Source organism: Xenopus laevis, chromosome 3L (genome assembly GCF_017654675.1).
Source record: "Xenopus laevis strain J_2021 chromosome 3L, Xenopus_laevis_v10.1, whole genome shotgun sequence".
In the NCBI taxonomy this organism is placed as follows: Eukaryota; Metazoa; Chordata; class Amphibia; order Anura; family Pipidae; genus Xenopus; species Xenopus laevis.
Window position 1 is genome coordinate 14805934 of NC_054375.1, and position 21574 is coordinate 14827507.

Below are 21574 nucleotides of genomic sequence, written 5' to 3' on the forward strand. Positions count from 1 at the left end.
TCACATAAATGAATATAATATATTAACAATAATGAATTAATAATATAAAGTAACAAATTACATAAAAAGACATACCCATTTTATTTAAATACAATTAAAGAACAAAATTCGAATGAAAAATATATAAAAAAAAGAATCAAAATGAAATTAAAAAATAACATAAAAATGAAAAATACATAGAAATATATACACTGCATAAGATCAAAATTTTAAATTTGTAGGCGATGTATTGCAAGATCATTGGTTGATAGAAAAACTGCAATTCTACTAAAGTTACAATAGTTTCAATAATAGCAAATGCAATTTTCTGATATTTTATACCTAAGAATTTTTATATTATATGACTTCAAATTCAGTTCTGTTTTGACCTTTAACAAACAGACCACTGCAATTTCGTTCCAAAATTGAAGTATGTAACTTTTTTTCAAGAATATGCTAAGTTATTTCAGTGGTAGTGTCCCCTTAAAGGGAGAGGCAAGTTTAGTATATTACCCACATAATGCCATAATGAACACAGTGTTTACAGACAGGTATTAACAACATGGGCCCCATCACCTACTGTATGGAGCTAAGGAAGTACAGGCTAAAATGGGGGAAATTCTAGCACTTTTGAAGGCAAATGATATCACAGTATTCTTTAAAGGGACACTAACATTAAATATAGGTTTGTTTAGGTATTAAAGGTGAACTAAAGCTCAACCAAGAAGTAAGCTAGTAATCCTACACCTTAGTCTTGAACTTCTGTACCAGCCCAAGCCCACCAGGACACTTTGGCAATAAATAACCAGTGTATTCGGTATCAGAATTGCTTCAATGATCCCTGTAGCATCAGCTTCTATGACAAAACCTCAGTTTCTTAGATTAGTTTCTCAACAGCAGCCCAGAGCACACTGATCTTTTGCCTAACAAGATCCAAGATGGCGCACCCTATGGAAAGCTTTGAAGAGCTGAATCGTTAATGCTACAGGGCTGTTAAACCTCTGGGCTGGTACAGTAAGTACAGTATATAAAGCACAGCATTTCTAGCCACACTCTTATTTGGGGTTAAGTTTGCCTTTAACACTACGTATATAATACAGTGAACGAGACAGTGTTGGAAAAATGTTATTTACTTCTAGTAAATAGCCACTTTTCTGCTTGCATATTTCCTGGGATATGTTGATGTGTCTGCTGCCTTCCAGTCATGTGATTCTAGATTGGCCTCACCCAAACAATGAGCCAGTGGAAAATTTGTTTTTGAATATCATAGTAGTGCTGATTTATTTTGAGAATTAAGACAGAGGAGATAAGGAAAAAACAAGAACATACAATTACAGCAATTACTTTTACCTTTACTTATCTCCCCCTATATTCCGAGGTTTAAAGCAACAATTAGTGATTTATATATGAATTTTCCGTTATACAGACATCTAAAATACCACGACAGGAAGAAGGCATAATTAATTATATACTCTTATGCATCTAAAAATCTTAAAACATCAGTTATTCTGCAACAATTATTACACATTCTTTGCAAGTATAATTTTCTTTTTAGGATACTGGGCCATGTGGCGTGTTGGGTTCATAAATATATTTTTTTATGCCCAAATAACTAGCGCTTATTTTAAAATCTGGCCTTTATTTATTAAGGCAAACTAAAATAAAACACAGTATATGATTTCAAATGACAATTTTATTTGATTATGCAGGATTTTATTGTTGGGTTTACATCGGTTTACATATTTATGCCAATGGCTTCCTATCTCAGCTCACTGATGGAACTTGGGCAGACTGAAACCCCAAGAGATTACAGAACTAGAGGTGCCTGAGTTGGCCCAAATCTTGTTGCTAGGGTTGCCAACGGTCCAGGCAGGGGGTGTGCCAGTGATGTCATGGGTGCGGACTGCTTAGATCATGGGGTGGGACTATAACATGGCAATTGGCATTTGCCAGATCGCTGCATCAATCTAGGAGAATCTTTCTGAAAGCCAGGCTGTCTGGGTCAAAACCGGACAGATGACAACCCTTGGGGCCAACAACAGAACTAAAGGAATGGGTCATGAGCTGAACTTTTTACCTGCTCGGCTTACAACCTACTCTACCTCCCAAGCTATCTATGGTGAAACTGACAACCCAACTTTCTATAACATAATCTCTTATGTCATCCAAGGGGGTGGGATGGCAACAGATTTGAAGATCTTTTTAAACCCTGGGCAGGATTAGGCCTGGATTAAGAAAGTTCTAGTTAGTGTCAGGTGACCAGAAATGCACCTAACTATTCACTATTATCATACCTTGCTGAAGCAATAATAATTGCATTTCTAGTGATACTTAAGATACTCTAGGATGTCAATAACATAAGCCAATCAAAATGCTAATGTGTAAATAAAAATGGTGTGAGGAGCAGTGCAGCATGGAGTATTCTGATTGGTCAGTGTTACAACCCTATTTAATTTCACTGCTACTCACCTCCACTGTGCTGTCTGTGTCCTTCTCAGGTGGCTCACGCTTACCTTCAAAATATGAGGTGAACTTAGGTGCGAGAGAGAGTGAACGAGATAGAGAACAGAAAGAAAGGAAGACGAGAATATGACAGAGACAGGATGACAGAGAGACAGAGGTAATGGCAAGAGCAGACAAGTGTGAAAAGAAAGGACAAACATAATGTGCACAAGACAGAGATGTAAATGGAAACAATGGAAAAGAAAGAGAGAAAAGAATAAAGAGAAAGAATACATAAAGCAGTGAAAGGGAAACAGGACACGGTGAAATGGTGGAGAAGATATTATGAGCAACAGCCAGAGACATGGAAGAGTGTGAAAGCAGGACAATAACAAACACGAGAGACAAAAAGAAGGAAAAGAGAAGAGGGCAGAGCGTCAGGTGGTCAAACAGAGAAATAAGAAGCGAATGGAGAATATAATGAGGGGCTCTATAAGATCAGAGATACTAAAGGCTGAAAGAATCACTTGTCTGGATGACTCATCCAAATGAGGTGTATTGATCTAGTTTTTTGTGCTCCTCAAACCAGCAGAACAATCCAGCTATTATCTGGCAGCCCTGGCGATTTCATCTTTCTCAATTAATTCTCCTATTGTTTGATCTCACCAGATTACGCTTTTTTTCAACTGGAGAATAATTTATCTTGAATATTTTGTTAACCTCCAAATACAAAAATAGGAGATCATTTCATTTGAGATTGTCCTTTTTTCCATCTCACAAAAGGACATTTATTCATACATTGCTGTTTTTGTTCCACCTGAAAAACTGAGGATAATTCACCTGAAAGTTTTTCCAACCTTTAGTAACTCTAACCAAAAAAGGCCCCCTTTGAATAGGAATAGCAGTGTGTACATTAAAAAAATACCTGTTCTGACTGTTGCCATGATACTCTTGGGGGGAAGGCAGTGTCATTCTAGTGCTAAATGATGATGTCCACCAGTATCAGTAGATACAATAGTCCCTAGTGGGGATCTTGACTGATGCACATTGTAAATGATATGTATGAGAACTAGAACACCAAACAAAAGGTTGAGATTTTGTACTGGTCCAAATTTGAGCTGGGCTCCTGAACATGTCAGAATGGTGGGTAGCCAAAATAAATACTAAACTCAATTGGCTCTACCCTAAACCCAACCCTGACAACAAATGTATCTGATTCTCTCCTACTCTACTTCTTAATTCTTTTAAGTACTCTGCATGCTACAGCCTTATTGATGGAAAAACTGGAAACATGGTGTCTTTTTGATATGCGAAGTATGCAGGTGGCCATTCGTCAAGAATAACAAGCTTAATGGTTGGGCATGGCAGGATGGCTGCTTTTTACTTATGGGAGATGTTATAGGTCCATAAAGCGTATAAAAGTGACTTCAGAACCGGGACAACAAGTTTATATGCCACAAAGTTGTATCGATAATAAGAGAGATGCCAAGAGAGAAGGAAATGAACGAAGAGTTGACCATGAAAAGGGTTGGGTTGTTGGCTTAGGAGGAATGAGAGTGATCATGTCAGGGAGAGACAGGAGGTATGAGGGGGTGAGACGGCAACAACAGGACTTTATGCCACTCACCGGTGGGGGATTCCTGCTTGATCTGAATATCCAACTGAGATCCATTACTTTTGGCTGGGGCAGTGTGTCCTGTATGCTGTCTCTCTAGCTCCCCTGCAGAGAAAGATAATGCTAAGTTGACTCAAGGCAAACCTCAGAAGCCAAAAGGAGAGGGGCTTTTCATAAAATCCCTGAACCTTTTATTCTTTAATGTACCTACTATTCAAATCATTTGTGTCCATCAATATCATTGGTTAAAGTTACAGTTATACATTGATAGGTGCTACATATCTTGCTGAGGATCGTCTAATAAATAACAACCATATCTAAATCTTCAGTATCAGAAACACAAAAAATAAGGATTAATATACTATCCCTCTCCCACCCATTCCATACCCACCCTATAAATCCCCCACAGTGCTAATGCACAAAAAGACACAGAAGAGGGTCATTTACAAAGTAAGAGCAATCCAATTTCTATTGCTGCTCATACAGAATTGTGTTACAGTAAAGGAGTTTGCTGCCCATTCAGAATACTCGTCTGAGACAGAACAGGCATTTCCACAGGGCTGCTGGGTTCCTGTGGGCTTTATTGATGCTGTCTAGAGGATAAGGAGGCCCTAAAAGGTCTAGGAGGCCATATTGGAGATGCATAAGAACATGGTTATGTTTATCCTACTGACACCCTCTTGTGTTACTGCTGCCATCTTGCCCTATAGTCACCATCTTGTCCTACCGCTGCCATCTTGCCCTATTGTCACCATCTTGTCTTACTGCTGACATCTTCCCATACTATCACCATGTTGTCCTACTGTCCCCACCTTGCTCTGATGTCACCATCATGTCCTACTGCTGCCATCTTGACATATTGTCACCATCTTGTCCTACTGTCACCATTTGTCCTACTGCTGACATGTTGCCATACTATCACCATCTTGTCCTACTGCTGCCATCTTGCCCTACTGTCACCATTTTGTCCTACTGAGCCTACCTTGCTCTGATGTCACCATCATGTCCTACTGTTGCCATCTTGACATATTGTCACCATCTTGTCCTACTGTCACTATTTGTCCTACAGCAAACATCTTCCAATACTGTCACCATTTTGTCCTACTGCTGACATCTTGTCATACTGTCACCAAACTCACCATTTTTCCTACTGTCCCTATCTTGCTCTATGTTTACCATCTTGCCCTACCTTCACAATTTGTCATTTACTCTTACATCCTACAACTGTGGGCCTCAGTAAAATGCATGACTGAGTGCAGTCTATGGGAGAGACACTACACAGAGCACTGAACCAAAATGGCCTCAAAGTCAATATTGTCTTGCTATACCTCTTAATGTTGCAAATAAATGATACACTAGAAATGTTTCCATTCACTCCCTGTGTTGGGTGAAGTCTAAAGGCAGAACACCAGGGGTTCAATAAAACAAACTGTGAGGGAGAACAAAATATGGCAGCCTTTAGCAGCAAGATATGTGCACTTCTATAGCAGCTAATGCCCATTTTTGTAAATGAGTCCCAGAGTGTCACATAATTATATATATAAAGGCACAAAAAAACGTACACGTACGTGCATATTGGGACAGATGCTTACATGTATCAATGCAAACATCTGTACACTGACGCTCACACTTTTGCTCACATTCGATGCGAATCTGCTCCATCTCCATCACTTCACAGATGGATTCTTTCAGATCCTCCAGGAATTTCTGAAGTTCTTCGGAGCTTAGAGCACAGAAGTGCAACACCAGCTTCTTCTCGGAGCCAGAGAGAGGACTAACCAGGGTGATTCCATGGGGGTAATCTGCGGAGAGAGTGTTGTATTCTTGGTACTCTTTCTACACTATAAATTAATACACTTAACATTGTAAGTCCTATTATCTAAGTGGGCAGGCTCACTTAGGTTGTAGTCTAAATGGTCTGTTTCAGGTTGCATTCACTATTCACATACCTTAAAATTTTCCCTGAATCTACAAAAGAGCTGCTACTACTCTACCTATCTTTATACAAGCTTTGAAACTCTTCAATACATCACATAACTTACATTCATTCTCAAAGAGGTGGAACTGCAGCCCAAGCAGGGGAACTGCTCGGCAGAAAGTATAGGTGGACGATGTCTTCTTCTTGGGGCAAAGTTTCAAGATCTATAAGGAAATTCATAGTTGTCAAAGAAGCCAGTAGTGTAAGATTAAAATGTATTCACCAACTAGGCAGGCTCCGTTTCCCTGAGTTGTGCTCCACTAAGCCTTTCTCTCATTGCAATCATTTACACATTTCTTCAGTGTCAGGGATAACCAGCTTTAGGTTTCTAAGAGACGGATTCTCAAAATACATCTGAGCTAGAGAAGCCAGTAATCTGAGAGAATGCAATCCATTGGGAAACCACAGTACACAACCATCAAATGCGGCATGCAACAGAATACACAGTCTGAAGTCCAAGGGAGCCTGGACGGCTTGGTGGATAGTTTTTAGGACTGATACGGATAAAGTAAGACTCTGAAGTGCTATCCACCATTTTTTTAAAATTTAACATTGTTAGGGCCTCAAAAAATACTGAAAATCAACAACCACCCACTCTCCATAATCCAAGTCCAATCTCAATGGTAGCACGTTAAACTTCACCCAGATGTAGAAGATATTGGGCCTTGCAAAACAATCATTTATGATCTGCCAGACTTAACCTGCTGGACTTCCTAAACTCCTAGTAATCCCAGCAGGTCCTGGTTCTCCTGACCATAATGTTCAACCTCGAAGCAGGTGGCTATTTGCTACTCTTTGCAGAAATACCATCCTAGGGGAGGTGCTCAAATGCACCATCAGATATTCCCCTGATATCTTGATAATTAAATCACCAGACAGCAAACCTTCATCAGGACATATCAGAACAATAGGATCATTGTTCCCAACCATATATAATATAAATAGGGAACCCAATGCAAAATAAGATATGGTGATTTATTATATTGAAAAGGAAAATAATCATATCCCCTAAATATAAGCAAACCTTTTTATATTGAAAGAGTACTCACCAGCAGCAGGTCATTGAAAAGGAAGACCTCTCTCTGATGAGCAGCCTGTTTCTGCACTTTGTTAACATCTGTAACCTCAAACAAGCGACTGCAGCAAACCAGACGTCGGTGCGGCACAGACAGTACCTGCAGTGTGGGAGGCAGCAAATTTTACATTACAGTTGATAACACAATCATGATCATGGGCCTCCCTAAAGAACAAGACTGTAGAGTTTAGTCAGATCAAAGAGATGTGAAGATGATCTAGAATATGCTGTACAGTTTTGGTCTCCAGCACTCTAGAATGGATATTATTGAATTAGAGAGGGTCCATAGAAGGGCAAACTGGTAAAAGGTATGGAAAATCTTAGCTATGAGGAAAGACTGTCTAAGTTGGGTTATTCATTCTGGAGAAGAGGTGCTTAAGGGAGGATATGATAACTATGTATATATATATATATATATATATATATATATATATATATATATATTATATATATATATATATATATATATATAGTAAGGTAATCATACAATAACCTCTCCAATTCTTTATTTACCAGTAGGTCCTTCCAGCTGACAAGAGGGCACCCATTCTGATTAGAAGAAAGGAGGTTCCCTCTAAATACTCGGAAGGGTTTTTTTTACAGTGAGAGTTGTGAAGATGTGGAATTCTCTCCCTGAATCAGTTGTACAGGCTTATACATTAGATAGCTTTGAGAAGGGGTTGGATGATGTTTAGCAAGTGAGGGAATACAGGGTTATGGAAGATAGCTCATAGTACAAGTCGATCCAGGGACTGGTCCCATAGCCATCTTAAAATCAGCTTTTCCCCCCTGTGAGGCAAATTGGAGAGGCTTCAAATGTTTTTTTCCCTTTATCTGGATCAACTGAAAGTTAGGCAAGTCTTAAGCATTCCACCATATTGGTGTATGTTGAACTGCGCACAAGACTTACACTTTTCATGCCCACAATGGACTTCTCCACCTTGGTCACATAGGTCACATGATCCTCATTGGATTTGAGCTCTTTCTGTTGGATCCGCTCGTAGATTCCAACCACCATATCCTTTGGAATGTCAGCCCCGTCATCTACTCCTGTGGATGCAGAAATAGCTTGGAGCAGCCACATACCAATTACAGATATCCTCTAATCAAGCAAGTCTTATAGGATATCCACCCCACCCCTCGCACAACCAAAAGCTGCATTCCAACCCCTGTAGATTGATGGTGGCACTTACCTCTCAGGTTCCTGATGAAATCCTCCAGCATCATCTTACGGTCTGGTTTTATACTTGGGCTGTACATGTCTGTGTTCAACAAGATGATGGCAAAAGCTAAGATGAAGATGGTGTCCGGGTTGTGGAACTGTTGTACAATTTCCGGATTACACATACAGTAACGCTGGCTGCGAAAGAGAAACACGAGGTGATCAGAATATAGAAACATCCCAAGTCTATAGGTGTATTCAAAAACAAAGACTTGGGCAAAGGTGGCAATGCACGCACTGGTCAGTTGGCCCCAAAACACTACATGTGTTTCCCATCTACTGGTTAAATGCAATGATTTTTGAATGCATCCTAACTGGTCTGGTTAGTAAATCTCATAACATTCATTAGCTATGTGGGCCAAGACCAAAAACTGCATGAGCCACATGTGATCAAGTTTTTTATACAACTACTAACCCAAATCAGCCTACTAATTACATATCTCAGATCGGTGGGCAGCTTAAGCAACCAGTCATATTTTTGTCTCAGCTTACCTAAACGCTTCAATTAAACGTTCTACTTTCTGTGCTTCACCCTGTACGCGGATATGTGCCTGGAATTTTCGCAGAGCCTCATCAAGTTCCATGTGGGAGAAATCCATTTCGTCCACGACACAGCTACACAAAAAACATTAGTGCTGAGTATCTCCCCTTATAAACTGTGACTGACGTGGCATCTGAATTATTGTCTAATTGGCTGTAGAGATGTTTTAGATATGATAGACCTCCATCATATTTAATCTAATGATGGTTCCACCATTATCTATAATGGGCATGGAAAACAGTCAAAGTCCTTTGGTGTAAACTTAAGGTATCACTTACTCAAGGACATCATGGTTGAACTGCTTCTTGCTATTTCCAAGAAATTCCCCAATCATCTGACGGCTCAGTCCTTTCCTCTGCAGCAGAAAATGGCCCACCCCAATGGGGGTGTCTGGAATAAAACCTCGAGAGATGAGGAACTGGATGCCCTTGTCGGGGTTACTGCAGAAACAGGACAATGGTTATCAGAACGGAAAAGAACAATATGCCCTTTGGGTTGGGTCTCTTCTTAGTATTCAAAGGGATCACTATGAACCTCCTTGAGCTAATAATTCTGAGTCAATGTGACTCTTACTTTTTGTACCTTGGTTATAAGACTTATGGCACATGGAGCCTAGAAACTGTCTGCCATCATTAAATGACTCAATGACCAATTTCTTGGTCAATCAGGTTACTGATGGCCCTAGAAACTGTCTGATTTTCATGCTCTAATGGCATGAGAGCAGTGGAACATGCCTGACACTTAACAAGTTGTAAAAATCTATGTATAAACCTTAGATGAAACTCTCCTGCCTATGAAAAAATTTGCATTCCCCCCCACATGTCTCATATCCCCAAAAAATGTGGCTACACGTCTTGTCAGTTTTATCAACAAAACGTAGAACAGGTTTTAATACAAGACTTATATTATGAGATCTTTATTAGGTTTATTTGCAGAATTTTAAATGCCTTTTAATGCCCTGAACCTCTGTCTAAATCCTACTTATTAAAGGTAGCAATTGAGAAATCTCATATTTGTGATCCTCACACATTGAAGAGATTAAGCCCAATGCGGTATAGTCGCTTCCTCATGGTATCAGTGGACAGGGTCGGAGACCGGCAGCTGGCTGGGTTCTCACAATAATATCGCGGAAGGTTGAGAATCATGGCCTGCAAGGCTTCCTTAGAAGAGACCTCAGACACAGATTTAGCAGAAGTAGAGGTACTACTGCTGCTGAGCTGCTCAGAGAGGTCTGTAGTTTCACCTTCAGTTTGTATGGGCCCTACCAACTCCTTTCCTATGCCATCCCCATTGACTTCTGGGAAGGAGTTCTGTGCAATGTGATTATCATGAGTTAAAGCCTCCTGAGAAGATGGAGGTTCTGAAGCCGCATCTCCGCAAACCCTGTCTTCATCTGGCTTTGGGGTCTGAGATCCAGCCAAGCAGTTGGACATAGAAAGTGAGGTGGATGAAGAGACAGAAATGTTGTTGTTGTCTATCTGTACTGTAACATCTCTGAAAGCCATCATCAATGTACTACTGCTCTTGGGCAATGCCCCAAGCTGCCCTTCTTCAGCTTCTCCCTCCTCTGTCTTGGGTGGTTCCAGCTCTGGGTTTTGTTGCATAAATGCTTCTCGAATTTGGTATGACCCAGCCTCAGGGAAGGCACACATGGTCTTCAGACTCCAAGTGCTGAGGGCATCATCAATTGATTTAGCCAGGGCCTGAACCTGTTCAGTAAAGGAGTCTTCTAGCTCTGTCAGTGCCCCACTAATAGTAGCCGGAAGGGATGGTGACCGAACCAATGGAATTCCCATCAAGTTGTAACTCTCCAACAAAGCCTTCTCAGCTGGAGGAATGCTCTCTGGGTTATGCACCCGCATTTTCCGTAGAGAAATTCGTCTGGGCAAGCGGCTCTGCAGCAAGGAGTCTCGGATCTTCTCAAAGTTTTTGCTGAGCTGGTACTGCCTGAAGGCTGTCTGGATTGTGCATGCTGCTCTTCTGGACACCAGATGACCTCCATATTTGTGCTCCAACATTTCAATCTGTAATATAAAAAGGGGATTATATGAATATGGCATGTAGGACATCCCCTCAAGGAAATACTGGAAAAAATATAGTTACATTTAGTTCCTAGCTAACAAACAAACAATTAATTAGCCTCAGAAGGGAAAAGTGTTTGCAAAAAAAAAATTATTTGTCTGGTTCCTTGTTTAGCGAGAGACAGAGATGATATATTGAGTACGAGTGAAGACGGAATAAAGTGTCATTTACAAAAACACACCCTCACGCATTCCGACGTTCCAGTGGCTTTTATTTAAATTTCAAGAATACTTGAAGGAAAAGCTTCAACTAACAAAACAGACTGAGGAAGCTGTTAAAAAGAGGTTGACATAGTTTCTTTTTTTTTTTGGTGCTAGGTTTCTTTCAGTGCACACACGTGGAGCCCTATAGAGATACATTCTGGTGTCCAGCACTTCTACTGAATTGCAAGATGGTATTAAATATGGCTTTCAGGGCCCCAGAAAAAAAGACCTCAAACCCCCCCCCCACAAGACCATTAATGTCTAATGGTTAAGGCCAATGCATGAGGTCAAGAAAACAAAGTCAAGTGTACGGCAATCTTGGTGTCCACCAAGGCTCTATAATATGTATACCATTGGTCTCATCTTTACCGGAACCTACATGTCAATAATATTTAAATAGCCCTTGTCCACCAAGGCCAGGGACCCTGATTTATCTTTGATTTCTCTTTACTTTGACCATAGACGGCTTTTAGTAGAACAAAAACATACCTGCTTGTTCTTCAGATCCAGAGGGAGTTCATATTCCGTGTTGTTGGTCCCATGTGAGCAGCTGGTTGTCCCCTTTCCTCTCTGTAATCTGACTGGTGAATCTGTGTGGGGCAGATCATCCTTACTAGGCTTTTCCTCCTCTCCGGTTTGTTTGTTATTTGCAGGCTTTTCATGGTCTTGGGACACCAGTGCTGAGCAGATCATCTTCTTATTGGCAGATTCATCACTAAGAAAAAAATTCATCAGAAAATTCATCAGCTCAGAGCCTGGAAGGAAATAATTTCCTACAACTCTATAAAACACCCTGGGAAGAAAAATGACCAGTTAAACAAATTCAATATGGAATCGGACAGAAACTATTGGCAGGTCAATTTGTTTTTGGTCTTCCAAGCCTTTTAAACAGCCACTTATTTCTCATATGAAGGCATAAATCATCAACGTACCTCCGCCATTAGACACTGCATGTTTAAGAATAATTATTCAAAAGCAATTAAGGTGAAGCTCTACGTAAGACTTAGCGAGTGTTACATTTATTGAAACAGTTTGATACAGGTAACATGCGAAGGAATAAAATGTGCCACTGAATAAAGAGAAAAAATGCCTGAGGGACAGCCCTTGCTTTGATGTCTGGGAGAAATGAGCTAAACGCATGATATTTACTCATCTGAAATGCTGATCTACCCTAATGAGATCCAAAAATAAAAAAAGATAAAAACTGATTAAGGGACCTATGTTAAAGCAAGCAAGGCATTGTGGGAACCGGAGACTTAGCTGGAGGAGAGCCGGCTTCTGTTAAATTGTTACCAGAGCCATCAGTTTACATATTTAATTTGGGTAGAAAACAGACTAAAATCTGGATTTCTGCAGAGTGCAGTCAGACCATGGATGCAAGTACTCTTTATATTTATAGAGACCACAAATACAGTATATTCCAATATAAGTGTTCTTCTCTGCTCAGCAGGAACAGTCTGCATAGGTATGATTATTCTCAATCGGCAGGAACAGACCTCTAAGTTTGCTCATTGCCTGTGCAGAGCGATACCATTAATCTATGTCAACATGGGTATTTATGGGTCTATACTAAGCACAATTCTGCAGGATCGGTGACCTTAGTTTGCTCATAGTCTGTACAGAGAGATACTATAAAACTATGGCCGCATAGGTATTCCCCTGTACTGAGCACAATTCAGCAGGAACAGCATCCTAAGTTTGCTCATAGTCTTTACAGAGAGATCCCAAAAAACTATGGCAGCATAGGTATTCCCCTGTACTAAGCACAATTCAGCAGGAACAGTCCCCTAAGTTTGCTCATAGCCTGTACAGAGAGATACCATAAAACTATGGCAGCATAGGTATTCCGCTGTACTAAGCACAATTCAGCAGGAATGGCCCCCTAAGTTTGCTCATAGTCTGTACAGAGATATACAATAAAACTATGGCAGCATAGTTATTCTCCTGTACTATGTACAATTCAGCAGGAACAGAACTCCAAAGTTTGTTTACAGCCTATAGCATAAAACTACAAAGCAGGAACTTTCTAAAGGTATAGTGGCCCTTTTAATACAGATTCAACTAGCACTTGACACATACTTTTGGTTAGATTCATAAAGGGCAATGTAGATTAAAATATGTATTTTAAAATTGCTGCGTGAAAATATTTTAGGAAGAAAATGGGACAGTTTCTGCTTCAGGTTGATGAGCGTTTGCTAGAGAAGCCAGTGTGTCACGAATCGGCACCCAAAATCCAGAACCAATGCTAAGCTCCATGTTCTCGGCTCTTGCTTCCGCCTTTAACAGCCGCCTTTCACCTTGGGAGGAGCCCTCGGCTAATCGGATGCCGCCAGGTCTTATTAAGAGAGGAGCCAAGCGAGGGTTCTGGATGAGCAGTGGGGCACGATTGTAAAGCAAAGTCTTTGGGCGGAAAGTCACAGTTCAAAGATTAGACAAAATCGTAGTCAGGCTGGGTCGGTGCTGGCAGAATTCTAGCGGAGTCAGACAGGCAAGGGTCAAAGCCGGTAGATCAATCAAGAGTTGTCCAAACAGATACGGGTCAGGTTACAGAGAGTAGAATAGCCAGATTACCAGGCAGGGGTCAGGATCACAGAAGTCAGAATAGTCAATCAGGCAGGAGTCAAAACAGGAATTAGATAACAGGATAATGCAGGAATAGCACCCAGGAACTTGAAACCCAGGTTTGAATTTCGCTCATTACGCCAGCGCCAATAACAATGGGAAATGTGTGGTGCGTGCCCTAAGGAACCGGCACCAAGAGAAGCAGCGTGGCGGCCGGGCTTCCCCGCCGGGGGAAAGGGTAAGTCCTCTCACAGTGACCTGGAAAATCGGCGTGAATTTGCCTAGCGCACTCCATGATCGAGCCAAAGCTTGTATTTTTTAACATATCTGCCATCTGGGATTTCATATTACGCCTCTTAATACTGCTGGGTCTCCGGGCCCCTGAATAAAAAATGGGCTCCAATTTGAAAGTTAATACAAGATCTAAAAGATGAATGCACCCCGGGGCGGCACATGGAAAGTCAAACAGGCCAGAAACACGAGAGAAACGTGTCACTGTTAATAAATTCCACTTCTGGAATTAACCTTTCGCTCTGGACAGCGGCTCGGCAGAAATTTCCAGGGACTGCCGGGGCAGATTATGGAGAAGGGAAATGTGCAGATTGTGATAAAATGAAATGGCCCGATATACAGATGAAGCCACTTGGATTTGTGAGTTAAATGCGTCATGACTCAGAGTTAATTGAAGAAACTGTGTTATCTAAAGTTATCTTAACTCATTTAATGCATTTAACCTTTTCATTAGCATACCAAAGCACCATTGTTCACAATGGTGAATGCTTTAATTAGATGGGATGTTATGTCACAGTTTTCTGTGTTAAATGAGATAAATGGGATATCTGTGTTTAGTTATTCTGTGTCAAACAGACAAACCAAAGTGGCTGCATCTGTACAGCGAAGCCTCAGAGGCAGCATCTGTAAAGGGGAAATATGCTATAATTATGGTTCTTAGGGCTCATATATATTATTTAGGTTCACTTATTCAGTTACTAGTCAACTAGTAGGATTTGGGGGTGAGCATTTGTTTTGCTCTTCTAGATATTCCTGGTGCTATAGCTGATACAGTAAGAAGGTGCAACCGTAAGTGATTCTGTACTCCTTGTTGTGAGGCCCCATGCATTCTCTTTGTACAGATGTCTCCATTAAAGGGCATGTAAAGGCAAAAAAATATAACCCCCTTTTTACTTTCTTTAATGAAAAATAAACCTCCAATATACTCTAATTAAAAAAATGTGCACCGTTTTTATAAGAAACTCAGGTATGCAGTGAAATTCTCCCTTCATTTACTGCTGTGGATTGGAATTGTCAGACGGTCCCTAACTGCTCTGCAGGGAATCAATCATAATTATGAACAACAGGGGGAGTCCCCGCCTTACATCCTGGCCATGCAGAACTCAAGCAGCTTTGTTTGTTTCCCTGTAGAACAGTCGGCGACTGTGTAGAGATTTGTATTGGATTTTATTTTTGCCTTTACATCCCCTTTACTGTTTCCAACTCCAGCTGCAGGGACAACAATCATGGAGCAGATTTAAACAGATAAACTGCCTGCCATCCCGGAAATATGGAAACATCCATATTACTTGCCTCAATGACTGTCTAAAAGAAGTACATTAACAAAGACAGGTTTTCTGCTAATATTAAAAAATAAGAAAGGGTACATTGAATATCAAACATCATATTGCCATAGTTACTGCTGCAGTTTTACCTCATTTCTATCTGTTATATTGGCGTGAAATTCCTTTTATGAAACATGCGCCTATCATAATAGTGGTCACCGGGAAGGGCGATTCTGACTGGACCAGTGCAGAACTGTATCTATGGTTACTTACTGTACCCAACTGGGAAGCGATATATCATTAGCATCTCTCGGCAAGACTTTGATTACTGAAGGCTGTACATCATATCATAGGCAGCACAGACTCTCTGTCACTTCACTACTGCCCACTGCCGCATTTTCCAAAAATTCTACATAGCGGGCACATAATAGTAGGCACCACAACATACTGTTCCCCAATGGGCGCACAAGGAATAAGACAAGAGCAATGCAGGGATTTAAGGCAGAGTTCCCTGACTCATAGGAACCCACTACATAATATATTTGCCAATGCAAATTACCTATTAAATGAATAATCACTGGATATTTTATCATTATGTCAGGGGTGTCCAACTGGTGGTGTTCCAGCAGATCTCAGCAGGTGGGGCATAAGCTGGGCCCTGATCTAACTACAGTTTTAGTATTTATAGAATTTTCAGATGCAGGTATACTAAGATCCCACCTACTGTTTAAGCAGATACCACCCACCAGGCCCACCCTGACCACAGGGAAGAGAACAGCCCAGAAACAGCAAGTACAGGCAATTAGTGAAAACTGCAAATGCAGCGGTCACAGAGCGGCCAGACTGCAGGGTCTACTTCTTATATAGCTGGAAATGATTCCCCCCTCCCCAGCCGCTCTCCTATCTTTGAGTGTAGGCGGACTGGAGATGCAGGCGAGAGGCAAGGAGTGGGCGGGAGGGCAGGATGCAAGGAGTGGGCAGGAGTCAAGGAGTTGGCGTGAGGGCAGGATGCAAGAAGTGGGCAGGAGTCAAGGAGTTGGCGTGAGGGCAGGATGCAAGGAGTGGGTGGGAGGGCAGGATGCAAGGAGTGAGCAGGAGGGCAGGATGCAAGGAGTGGGCGGGAGGGCAGGATGCAAGAAGTGGGTAGGAGTCAAAGAGTTGGCGTGAGGGCAGGATGCAAGAAGTGGGCAGGAGTCATGGAGTTGGCGTGAGGGCAGGATGCAAGGAGTGGTCAGGGGGGCAGGATGCAAGGAGTGGGTGGGAGGGCAGGATGCAAGGAGTGGGCAGGAGTCAAGGAGTGGGTGTGAGGGCAGGATGCAAGGAGTGGGCGGGAGGGCAGGATGCAAGGAGTGGGTGGGAGGGCAGGATGCAAGGAGTGGGCGGGAGGGCAGAATGCAAGGAGTGGGCGGGAGGGCAGGATGCAAGAAGTGGGCAGGAGTCAAGGAGTGGGCATGAGGGCAGGATGCAAGGAGTGGTCGGGAGGGCAGGATGCAAGGAGAGGGCGAGAGGCAAGGAGTGGGCGGGAGGGCAGGTTGCAAGGAGTGGGCGGGAGGGCAGGAAGCAAGGAGTGGGCAGGAGGCAAGGAGTGGGCAGGAGGGCAGGTTGCAAGGAGTGGGCAGGATGCAAGGAGTGGGCAGGAGGCAAGGAGTGGGCAGGATGCAAGGAGTGGGCGGGAGGGCAGGAAGCAAGGAGTGGGCAGGAGGCAAGGAGTGGGCAGGAGGGCAGGTTGCAAGGAGTGGGCAGGATGCAAGGAGTGGGCAGGAGGCAAGGAGTGGGCAGGATGCAAGGAGTGGGCAGGATGCAAGGAGTGGGCGGGAGGGTAGGAAGCAAGGAGTGGGCAGGAGGGCAGGAGGCAAGGAGTGGGCAGGAGGCAAGGAATGGGCAGGAGGGCAGGGAGCAGTCATGCAAGAGGCAGGGAGCAGGCCGGGGCTGGACACTCGTTGCTGTGAGGGTGCTAGTTATGCCACTGGTTAATGCAACTAGTCACTAAGTTTTGGGGTAGGAGGACAGAGAGGGCCTTTTTGCTGGGTCCCCAGTTTCAGATTGATCCCTAGTGGGGGGAGAGTTTGGTTCTATCATGGGTTCTAAAAACCTATATCATGTTTTACTGGTTATTAGTTGCTATACCAGGGCACAATCTATTCATATTATTACCTAGCCTCAACTGTTAATGACCAGTTGGCCCCCAAGAGGGAAGTGAGGAACAAATGGGGTTGGAAAGGCTGACCATGAAGCACCATGAACGTTTGAACCATCCTTTAGAAGTGAGGAATATAAGGTCCAAAGTCTGCTCAAGTTCTAGTAACCCAGAATAACCAATCAGTTTACTTCCAAACAGTAGAAAAGTAGATCCTACCACCTGATTGGCTGCTAGAGGTTGCTTGAATGGGAGAAAACTTTGCATCTGATATCATATGACTCCAAAAGAATGAATCAAAGTTGACATTCAGCAGCCACAGAAAGTTGGCACCCAGAAAGCCTGTACAGCAGCTGCCAACCAGCATTAGTGTTATCTGTTCATGCCTCGTGGCACATGGAGCAAGGGAGGGGTAGTTATGCTCCGTTCTGAAGTCCTTGTTTCTTTGGCCCCGAGGCAGTTCAGGAGGTGAAAGAATTGCTGACAAGGAAATGAAGTGGAAGGTGAAATATACTGCTGTTAGGGATGGTAAATTAGATACAGAATTAGGCTGCCAGCACTTCCCAAAATGGAATACATAGTCCCTTAGTTAAATTGGTAGTATACCGCCTTGAGTGCAACAATTACAGCTTGTACTGAACATAACTGTTGTCAGTTGTTTGAATCGGGGAAAATCTATGGCTTTTGATATTTTTGAGTTAAACAAGGAAATTGAGTTACTCCATGTTTGGTCCTCGTGAGGGAAATAATTAGAGATAATGTTACTGCTAACAAAACAGTCACAACAAAGGGTGATGAGAAGTTGCTGTTTACTGGCAAACTAATTACTGTCTGGACACTGAGATTCAAGTTCAGAACACAGGGTTGCTACAGTATAGCCTGAAAACCCCTTGTGATATAGTTATCCTGGAATTCCCATACTCTACTCAGACTTCTTAGTTTGTAAAATGGGCAACTAAATAGAATGCATGGGCTGCAGCCAGATACTATACAATGATTTAATCTTCATCACAATGAATGGGGCATCATCGACACAATGCAGTTGACCTAAGAATTATTACTTATTACTTGAGGTCCAAGACTGAGGGCTAGATCAAGACCATCAAATTCTAATTGTGAGTTCAGTTCTGACACCAAGACCTGTCTGGAGTCCTGCCTATAGGTAGGCAGGCTTTTGAGGTTTACCAGACAACGTGCAACCCAGCAACATTCGTTTAATTGTTTCTGAACATGAGTTGGTATTGGTAACATTACATGATGCCTTTATAGTGTTGGACTGGCCCACCGGGTGGGCCCAGATGTCATTGGGCACTCATGCTGCTAAACATTTGGCCTATTTCAAAGAGAACAAAGAGGCTAAATAGATGGAATAATAGATTATAGTATGTAAAGAAAGAATGGCTAGGAGAATAGAGGATGAGTGAGGAGAAAAAGAAAATAGTACTGAGAGTGGGCCCCTGATCTAAGATGAATTGGTGGGCCCCTGGTGAAATGTTTTTGGGTGGGCTTCAGTCCAACACTGTGCCTTTGCTTTGATTCCAAAGATCAACTTGACACATAAGATGTAGAAAGAAAGGGTTTTAAGCCTAGAGAGAATGTGTTGGAAAGTGTGGGGTAACTAGAACATGTTCAAGGGGACAAATGCCAACCACAGGAGAATCCCCTCATATCTCTAAGCATTGAGAGAAGGGTGGCATGTGTTGTAACAAGAACACGTGCAAAGGTCTTCCACTATATCTGACTTATGGTCCTGTAGAGTGGTCAGCCCTAGATCTCTGCATTAGATGGTCGCACATGTACATGGTCAAAGGGCTATTGCTTGGATCTCTCTAGGGAGGCCCATGATCCAAAATCTCATTGATTGAGCAGGTTTCATTCTTTGCCCCCTTCATTTTGATGTGATCACACTAGATTTTCATTGGTTAAATCAACTGTTTTAGTGGAGCCAGACAAGACTCACATTTTAGTTAGAAACGGACCAAAAGATGCCCTACTCCCCCCTCTACTGGTTTGGATGCTGCCTATGGTTTGGACACCAATGAACTGCACTCAGCCTCCCTCCCTTGATGCACTGATGCAGACCTCTATGCTTCATAAGGTTACCCCCATGAATACAGTGCTGCTTGTGTTCAGCAGTGCTGTATTCATGAAGGGAGGGAGGGGTCACATAGTTGGTAAATACGCCTGCAGTGACCTGTCCAACTAAAGGGCATGTTCTTGCACTTCTGCCCTGGGTCTTGGTAAATAATCGCTTTTGTCTTGTCCAATCTCCTTGCACTTGGCACATATTTGTTAATCTTGTATTGTTCACTACCACCATAATATTAAATATCCCCACCAGTCGCACATCCCCTTGCTTCGCCCTTACATGAAAAACACAATACAAGGGGACTGGAGCCGACAGACACATACACATGAATGCAGCGTATGGAAGAACAGCAGCAAAGACACAAGCAGGTATGTAATTATGGCTTTTTATTACTCACACATTGATACATATATAAAGATATACTTATGAACATATATAAAATAGATATATATATAGGTGTATATTCCCAGATACAGCTATATATAGATATATATAGAGAGAGATATATATATCGAGGGACACAAATACTTATTAACATATATATTGCATATAATATTATGGGAATATGAAGAAGCACAACACAGTTGCATGCATACAGAGTAACATATATGTAAATGTATATATACTGGGGTGGTGATACACAATCACATCACTGACAAATATGCAGCAATGTAGGGGTGCCATGCTAGAGAATGCTGTATGCACGTGCAAGACATCAGTGTGCACAAGAATAGTGAAGAGAATGGCCAATTGCTGCCTGCTCTGAGAAGAAGTACCATCTGTAGGGGTCTAGAAATAAAAGGGGAAGAAGACCCTGTAACTACTAGTGGCCCAAGAGTATAGAAGGCCCAACCGGTGGGAATAATATATGTTTGTAAAACAAGTTGCTGAGTTTCCTAAAATAATTTTACTGTGGTGGCCAATGACTTCTAGTTGAGTCTCTGGCAGGGTTTAAATCTCATTCTATTCTAGAACCAAGTTTCTTGGAAGACAGAAGAAGTGACAGGTATGGTCAGTTGAGTTTGTGGAAAAGTTTGGTTGGTTAATTGTTTAGTGAGGTGGGTAAGTGAATTAACAGTAGGAGAGTGGGGGTGTCTCATAGGAGAATGGACAAAAAGCCCATTGCTAGTAAGAGTAAGGTGAATATACGAAGGTGAATTTTTGAACTTGAAAGACTTTTCCTGATGAAAGCTTCCTTGTGAAGCCCCCTCTTAGCTCATATCAGGATTAGAGATATATGAGACACAATTCTATCAGCCAGTCATCCATAGTTCTAGGAAAGCAAAGACGTCTTCAGCCCAGATCTAGTTCTATTTTCACTCTGAGTTTCCATGACTTTCTAGAAGAGCAACAAGGCTTTCTCCCCAAATCTCACATTAGCCATACTGCATTGTAATACCCCCCCCCCCCCTTCAGGTTATTATTCCTGCACCCATAGGTTTAATAATGTACAACCCAAAGTTAGGGTGAAGCACTTACGGTGAGTGGGGTAAGGGGGAGTGTAGAAGGAGGTATGTAAAATACTCTAGAGGGAGTGATGTTCTTGTACTAGAGAGACTGGAGAGTATAAGAGTCATTTATACTACAGATGGGGCGTGGGTGCAATATTTTGGAGAACGTACTAAGGTTATCTGTGCTAGAAGAAGAAGAGACTGGGTTGGAGATGAGGCAGTGAGTTTTAGATCTACTCTGGAAGAGACTGGGATGGGAGTAAAGTACTATAGGGGAGAGAAGGGTACAGGTATGGGATTCATTATCCAGCAACCAATTATCCAGAAAGCTCCGAATTATGGAATGTCTGTCTTCCATAGATTATATTATAATGAAATAATCCAAATTTTTGTAAATGATTTTTTTTCTTTGTAATAATAAAACAATACCTTGTACTTGATCCAAACTAATATATAAATAATCTTTATTGTAAGCAAACCCAGCTTTTTTGGGTTTATTTAATGATTACATGATTTTTTAGTAGACTTAAGGTATGAAGATCCAAATTACGGATCCAGGTCCAGAAAATTCTGGTTAACAGGTCTCGTACCTGTACAAAATTAATCGGTTCTGGAAGAGACTGGGTGGGAGTAAAGTACTAT

At 42.0% G+C, this 21574-nt stretch overlaps 1 protein-coding gene across 8 annotated transcripts in view; it reads right to left on the bottom strand.

The window, feature by feature from the left end:
• The window catches only part of iqsec3.L (IQ motif and Sec7 domain 3 L homeolog), a 63952-nt gene that overhangs the window by 4689 nt on the left and 37689 nt on the right, over positions 1–21574 (bottom strand). For 3 of the 8 annotated variants that reach the window (XM_018241147.2, XM_041585958.1, XM_018241150.2), the window contains 11 exons: positions 11627–11852; positions 9879–10876; positions 9131–9292; positions 8804–8926; positions 8283–8449; positions 8000–8139; positions 7064–7189; positions 6079–6178; positions 5605–5838; positions 4049–4141; positions 2449–2492 (listed from right to left, as the gene is read on the bottom strand). In XM_018241147.2, coding sequence (XP_018096636.1) covers positions 2449–2492; positions 4049–4141; positions 5605–5838; positions 6079–6178; positions 7064–7189; positions 8000–8139; positions 8283–8449; positions 8804–8926; positions 9131–9292; positions 9879–10876; positions 11627–11852 — 2413 coding nt within the window. Of the gene's footprint in view, positions 1–2448; positions 2512–4048; positions 4142–5604; positions 5839–6078; positions 6179–7063; positions 7190–7999; positions 8140–8282; positions 8450–8803; positions 8927–9130; positions 9293–9878; positions 10877–11626; positions 11853–21574 lie in introns of all 8 variants that reach the window. The other 5 variants (XM_041585956.1, XM_018241148.2, XM_041585959.1 and 2 more) reach the window with 5 other exon arrangements.